This window comes from Triticum dicoccoides, chromosome 5A (genome assembly GCF_002162155.2).
Source record: "Triticum dicoccoides isolate Atlit2015 ecotype Zavitan chromosome 5A, WEW_v2.0, whole genome shotgun sequence".
NCBI lineage: Eukaryota > Viridiplantae > Streptophyta > Magnoliopsida > Poales > Poaceae > Triticum > Triticum dicoccoides.
Genome location: NC_041388.1, coordinates 686,156,325 through 686,163,376, shown reverse-complemented (window position 1 = coordinate 686,163,376; position 7,052 = coordinate 686,156,325). Strand labels below are relative to the sequence as shown.

The following is a 7,052-nucleotide window of genomic DNA, read 5'->3' as shown; positions in this document are numbered from 1 at the left end:
GTTGGGTATGTGGTTCGTGTACTATCATACTATTTCACATAAGTTAACAAAGGTGTCTGTTTTTCAACATTTTTTGACTTGGTAAAAGTTACCACGGTGCTTGTATGTAAATTATCAGGTATGTGGTTCGTGTATTGCCGTGCTATTTTCACGTAAGTTACCGATAGGGGTGTATGTATGTATAGTTATCGGGTATGGGGTTCGTATATTACTATGCAATTTTCACATAAGTTACTAGAAGTATGTTTTCACCCAAAAAATTAGAGTTTGTCAAAGTTACCGCAGTGTTTGTATGTAAGTTATCGGGTATGCGGTGCATATATTACTGTCCTATATTCACATAAGTTATCTGAGTATATTTTTCAACAACTTTTTTCTTCGGGTCAAAAAGTTACCACAGTATTTGTATGTAAATTATCGGGTATGTGGTTCGTATATTACCGTGCTATTTTTACACAAGTTATCGGGATATGTTTTTCAACAACTTTTTTTCTCTTTCGTCAAATTACCGCGGTGTTCGTATGTAAGTTATCAGATCTACAGGGCGTATATTACCAACGATTTACACATAAGTTAGCCAGAGTATGTTTTCAATAACTTTTTCCCCTGAGCAAAAGTTATCATGGTGTTTGCATGTAAGTTATCGGTTAGGTAGTGCTTATATTACCATGTTACTTATACAAAAATTATCAGGGGATGTTTGAATAATTTTTTCCGGGTCGAGGTCAAAAAGTTACTGGGGTGGGTATGTTTCAACAACTTATTTCCCATGGGTCAAAAAGTTATCGTGATGATTTGGACGCAAGTTATCAAATATGTGGTACATATATTATCACGCTATTTACAGAGATTCTATTGAGAATCAAAATTACCATGGTGTTTTGATCTACGTTATCAGGTATGCGGTGCATGTATTACCATGCTATTTACACATAAATTATCAAGGATATATTTTCAACGATTTCCTTTCACATGGTCAAAGTTATCATGATATTTGTACTTAAATTACGAGGTCATAGAAATTACCAAGGGAATCGTGTCAATAATTTTCTTCCCAAGGGTCAAAGTTACCATGGTGTTTTCGTCTAAATTATCTGGTTTGTGATGAACATATTACCATGCTATTTGCAAAGAATTTACCATGGGCATATTTTTAACAAAATTTTCCTTGGGTCCAAAAATACCACGATGTTTGCACCTAAGTTATTAGGTCTGTGGTGCATATATTATCGTGTTATTTATATTGAAGTCATCGGAGGTGTGTTTCCAACATTTTTCCTTTGACTCAAAGCTACCGCGGTGTTTGTATGTAAGTTATCTAGTTTGTGATGTGTATATTAACAATATTATTTTCACAAAAGTTTACGGAGGTTTGTGTTTTTCAACAGCTTATTTTCACCCCGTCAAAATTATCCTAACAAAGCCCCAGTCCTATGGTGCGTTACTGCAGGTTTATCCTATCCTGATTAGTATATAAATTCTGTTATATATCATGATTTTCTATAACATCATACTCGGTTTGTCAGTTACCAGCTCCACAAACTTCAATAAGAACTCTCTGAAGAACTCTATACTGAAAATGTACAGTATGACTAATTGAATTCAAAAGGATATAACACTGTATTCTTGTTATGAAAATGCACACACCATGGCTTCGATAACATTGAAACCAAGAAGATCAAGACTTTTTCACTATAATGATTGGCTTTCCAGTAGAGTCCCTCCCATAGTGCCACTCCGAGTATGGCTTTCACGCTCACACAGTACATACCCTGAAAACCAAAGAATTGAGTAAAATTCAGATATTCCAAAGGACACAAGATGCACCAACGTTTTGAAAAAAGAAGGTTCAGTCACAAATCACAATGGGGGGAGAGCGGATAAGGAGAGAAAAAATTTATGTTCTTATATGAAGGAAAGCCGACATGTCCCGCCTCTGCCTTGCTACAGAGAGAGATCGATCGTCGATCTGAATTAATTGTCTGTTACATACGCGCATTAAGCAAGTTGATCGTCAATTGATGGATCAGGAGACCAGTAGTACGTGTGGGATGAGTGAGGAGGAACTGAATTGAAGGCAGTGGTGGCCGTCGCTGCTCGATCGTACTACAGGAAGGGGCGCAGAAATCTAATCGATTAAGTAGCTCAAGTCTCGACGAGGCAGTGTCCGGGACGAGGAAGCGGCGGCAGGAGTGGTGGTGCCCCTGACGCCACGCAAGGACTGATGCTTATTGTCGTGGTGCCTGCTCAAGGCCTTCACCCTGCTCCTTGTCTTACTCACAGTCGTCCTCCTCAGCTTCGCCGCCAGCACCATCATCTCCCTCTACTACTACTGCTACACTACGTCGGCGCCACCGTTGCTCATCTCAACCAACAGCCCCACGCTGCCGTCGACGATCACCACCCTGGCCATGGTGGAGTAGTAGATCAGCCACGAGCTAGAGCAGCCGGGGTCGCCCGAGGGCCACTCCATGATGGCCGAGGAGCTCTTCTGGCGCGCTTCCATGGAGCTGCCGGCTCCGATGATGGTCCGCCGCCAAGTCAGCACCCCGCCCGATCGCCTCTCCCTCTCCTCCGCTTCTTCCTCCCACGTCTCAATCTCTCTCAACTCTTCTCTCCGTCCAGTACATGCGCCCACAATCTCCGCTTCGCCCGCATGCGCACGATGAGACAGTGACCGCTAGATGCGAAATCGAAGGCATCTAGTGCGGTTGGCAGTTTTGCAAAAATGATTCGGTGTGCCACATACATATTTCGAATAATAAATAATACATCCAGATTCGTAGACCATCTAGCGACGACTATAAGCATTGAAGCGAGCCGAAGGCGCGCCGCTGTCATCGCCCCTCCCTCGCCGGAGCCGGGCAAATCTTGTTGTAGTAAACAGTTAGGAAGTCGTCGTGAAAAGGCCCCATAGAACCAACGCACCAGAACAACAACCACTGCGGATGAAGAGTGTAGATCAAAAGGATCCAACCTGAAAACACACGAACGAAGACGAACGACGAACAGATCCGAGCAAATCAACCAAAGACAGATCCGCCGGAGACACAACTCCACACGCCCACCGACGATGCAAGACGCATCACCTGAACGGGGGCTAGGCGGGGAGACCTTTATTCCATCTTCAGGAAGCCGTCACCGTCTCGCCTTCCCGAGCAACACACAAACCCTAACAAAGCTCGAAAAAAGATCTAAAACCAAAGCCCTCCCACCGATAAGGACCGAGATCCACTCCGCCTCCATGGCCATAGGGCCACCGAAGACAGGATGGATCGGCGCCGGCGCAGGTGGGAGGCAGAAAGCTAGGGTTCTTGGAGGCGGCTACTACTTATTCATGTTAATAGACGAAATCTACATAAACAGTACCGGTAACAACTCGTTTTGTTTGAATTTGCTAATTATCATTTAAGTGAGATGGGAGCTAGTCAGAGCATCTATAACTGGACATGACAAATCCGGCCCCTCAAACGCCCGCGGACGCGTGCGGACACGTTCGCAGACACTGACCGGGCACACCTCAAATTAGCCACTTTTTATCCGTCTCTCTCATATTTCATTCCCTAAATCCATATAAAACATGCAAAAGTAATCCTACGCACTACATCTACGTACTATCCTACCTACTCTTAGTCGTCAGAGATGTCCACGACGACGGTGCCGGGCGCCGGCTGGACGGGCGGGTAGGAGGGGTCCGGCTCATCCTCCTCCTGCTCGACCTCATCCATATAGACTAACATCTCTGCCTCTTGCGCCTCCATCTTCTGCCGGTGACGGTGTCTTGCCTCCGCAGCCGACTCCGGTCAGAGGGAATCGAGGATGGCCTGTTGCTCCGCCTGGAGATCCCCATCGCCAGCGTCCCCTGCATCCTCCTCCTTCGGATCATCCTTCTCCTCATCGCCCTCGTCCTCGTCCTTCTCCTCCTCCTCCTCCAACTCCTCCTCCGGATCAACTTCATCCGGAGGTAGCCCTGCGCCTAGCCTGGATCTGCTCAAGGAGCTCGAGCCGGCGCTCCGGCATCAGAAAGGGCTCGCTCCTCACCCGACGGCGTGGGGGCATAGCTACTAGTGGAGTGGAAAGTGGCGGCGACAGAAGGAGGAAAATGTGGATGAATGGTAGGGTTTCGATGCCGCCGGTCGACTTAAATAACCGGGCAATGCACTACGCGGCCCACCGGAGCTGCGTCACGCGGCACCACCGGTCCGACGGAGGAGATGAGCTTCGGACCACCGGATTTGAGGGCGTTTTCGGCTGGAGCCCATTCGCCAGTCCAACGTGGCGGGCGGGCCCGGGCACCCCCGTATTCGCCCTATATTTGGACTGAATATGAGGGGTGCTGGTCAGCCCGGACGTTTGAGAGGCCCGTCTAGGTCAAAAAATCATGACCGAGTAGTGACCGGGCGGCCTGCCCGGACGTTTGGGACGAATATAAGAGATCCGGTTATAGATGCTCCCACACCTCTTTTTCTTTTCTTTCCCGCAAAGCACATGCCTATATTTATAAGGTTTTGTATGCATACATTCAGGCCATACATCCAACGATGTGCACCCGGCCGGCCAAAAGCGCAAGTTGTAGGATGGAATTTACCCCTCACTCGAAAGCGACCATAAATTAATATTGTTTTATTTATCTGCGATAAAGCGCACGGTGGCATCAGCTAGCCTGTTTCCATTGAAATGAAAATGAAATACGTGGGCAGTAAAATCCACCCACCCAAAACGACGTGTACCAATGGGTGCTCGGCAGGGAGGCCACGCATCTGGAAACAGAAATGATGTGCAGCTGGAAGTCTGAGTCACAGGTCACCAGGGTCCCACCCAAGGCCATAGGCGAGGAGAAATATCTTGGTGCGCTCACAGGTCATCCTCACCTCCCCCCGCGCTTTCTCGGCGCACGTTTTCGTGCAGGGTTCACGGGCCCCGGCCCTTGCCGACCGCCCACGACGTCGCTGTCCGACCGTCCTCGGCCCGGCAAAGCCCGCTCGAAACCCATTTCGCAGACAGAGATACATTTTGCTCTATAAAATCTTCTCGAAATAAAAATAGAAATGTTGGTCTATAAAACACCAGAGGCGCGCCGGTCGGCCACCAAGCAAGATCTTACTTTTTACCTCGGAGCCGCACAGACTCTCGCCACATCCCAAGAACCAGAGCGGCGAGCCTCGTGGAGCTCAGCTCGAGCATGGACACCAAGCATGCGGATTCGCTCGACGAGCGTGACGTCGTCGTCGTCGACGCCGGCTGCGTCCGCGCCGTGCTGGGGGAGCTGGTCCTCACCTTCCTCTTCGTCTTCACCGGAGTCGCCGCCGCCATGGCCGCCGGTACGTACCCGTGCTCTGCTCACCTCTCCCCTAATCCTCCAATTGTTAGTCGGCCTGGTTCGCGGACCGAGAATCTCTGGCGGCTCCAACTTGCTCCGGTGACTCCGTCGTCTGGGGACTAGGAAAGGAAAGACGGACGAGGCAGAGGGCCGGCGGCAACGGTCGGCTGGATGCCTGGATCCACGGGGGCTCGAGCTTCTTGCAGATGAACTGGTGGCCTGGCCCCATCTTCTTCTTTTTTATCAATTTTCTTTGCTGGCGATCCTACGAACAAACCACACGTGTTCTCCTCCTCCATTCGATTCGCTTCTCGACCATGTGACACGCCGTGAGGTTGGGGATCAGTGGTACGTACTCATGATTGATCGATTAATTTGCAGGGGTGCCGGAGCTGCAGGGCGCGGCTATGCCGATGGCGACGCTGGCCGGGGTTGCCCTCGCGCAGGCGCTGGCGGCGGGGGTGCTGGTGACGGCGGGGTTCCATGTGTCGGGCGGGCACCTCAACCCGGCGGTGACGGTGGCGCTGCTGGCGCGCGGGCACATCACGGCGTTCAGGGCGGTGCTGTACGTGGCGGCCCAGCTGCTGGCCTCCTCCCTCGCCTGCATCCTCCTCCGCTACCTCTCCGGCGGCCAGGTACGAGCCCACCCATGCCAATTTTACAGCCATAGCCATGTGTTCTGCCCGCCCTGGTAATTGGACACGTACGACAAGGACACGTACAGTACACCCGCAAAGAAAACGGGACCGTATAGTACACAGGTGTACTATTTGTTTTAAATTATCAATTGATTGCCGTGACAGTGAGTCGTTCCTAAATCTGAACATTCTCCAAATTTGCAATTATTGATGCAGGCCACTCCGGTTCCGGTGCACACCCTGGGCACAGGCATAGGCCCCATGCAAGGGCTGGTCATGGAGATCATCCTCACCTTCTCCCTCCTCTTTGTGGTGTACGCGACCATCCTCGACCCGCGGACCACGGTGCCCGGCTACGGACCGATGCTCACCGGTCTCATCGTCGGTGCCAACACCATTGCCGGCGGCAATTTCTCCGGCGCTTCCATGAACCCCGCCCGGTCCTTCGGGCCCGCGTTGGCCACTGGAGTGTGGACCAACCATTGGGTCTACTGGGTCGGCCCGCTGGTCGGTGGCCCCCTCGCCGGGTTCGTCTATGAGACAGTGTTTATGGTGACGAAGACGCATGAGCCTCTACTTGGTTGGGACTTTTAGAAAAGCAGGTTGCTCGCATACTTGCATTTACATTTTGCGATGTATAATGGTATGTATAAGACAATCGATGTCGCTGATAGATTTTTCAGGCGAAGTGATTCTAGGTAGGGTGTCAGAAATGGTTTGTACGGAGCTACTACAATGCTGTGTAAATATATTTGTTTGGAAGATGTGAATTTCAACCCATTAGAGGTGTGAAATTTTTTTTGAGTTCTATTAGAGGTGTAATTGGTGTTGCGAATCAGGGACAATCCTTTTGCAATATGCTTGCATTTACATTGTGCGATATATACCTATGCGTAAGGCAATCGATGTTACTGGTAGATTTTTCAGGCGAAGTGATTCTAGCTAGTGTGTCGAAATGGTTTGTACCGAGCTACTACAATGGCTGTTTTTTGGTGGTGGTGGTGGTTAAAAGCTTTGATTAAAAGGCTAATAATCAGTTGTCTAAATATATTTGTTTGGAGGACGTGAATTTCAACCCATTAGAGGTGTGATAT

At 49.5% G+C, this 7,052-nt stretch overlaps 1 protein-coding gene across 1 annotated transcript; it reads left to right on the top strand.

Moving 5' to 3' along the window:
* The first annotated feature begins 5,085 nt into the window (after positions 1–5,085).
* LOC119304154 (probable aquaporin TIP4-1) lies at positions 5,086–6,768 on the top strand. The gene is made up of 3 exons (XM_037581322.1): positions 5,086–5,321; positions 5,702–5,955; positions 6,175–6,768. The coding sequence occupies exons 1-3, from the start codon at positions 5,183–5,185 to the stop codon at positions 6,550–6,552; spliced, it is 771 nt and encodes a 256-aa protein (XP_037437219.1). The 5' UTR covers positions 5,086–5,182; the 3' UTR covers positions 6,553–6,768.
* The last annotated feature ends 284 nt before the right edge of the window (positions 6,769–7,052 follow it).

What these genes read in the sequence shown, in the direction of transcription:
- LOC119304154 (XM_037581322.1), top strand. Translation starts at nt 5,183, where the DNA reads ATGGACACCAAGCATGCGGATTCGCTCGACGAGCGTGACGTCGTCGTC. An exon ending in CGCCGCCGCCATGGCCGCCG is followed by an intron (nt 5,322 to 5,701) that starts GTACGTACCCGT and finishes ATTAATTTGCAG; the next exon opens with GGGTGCCGGAGCTGCAGGGC. An exon ending in GCTACCTCTCCGGCGGCCAG is followed by an intron (nt 5,956 to 6,174) that starts GTACGAGCCCAC and finishes TTATTGATGCAG; the next exon opens with GCCACTCCGGTTCCGGTGCA.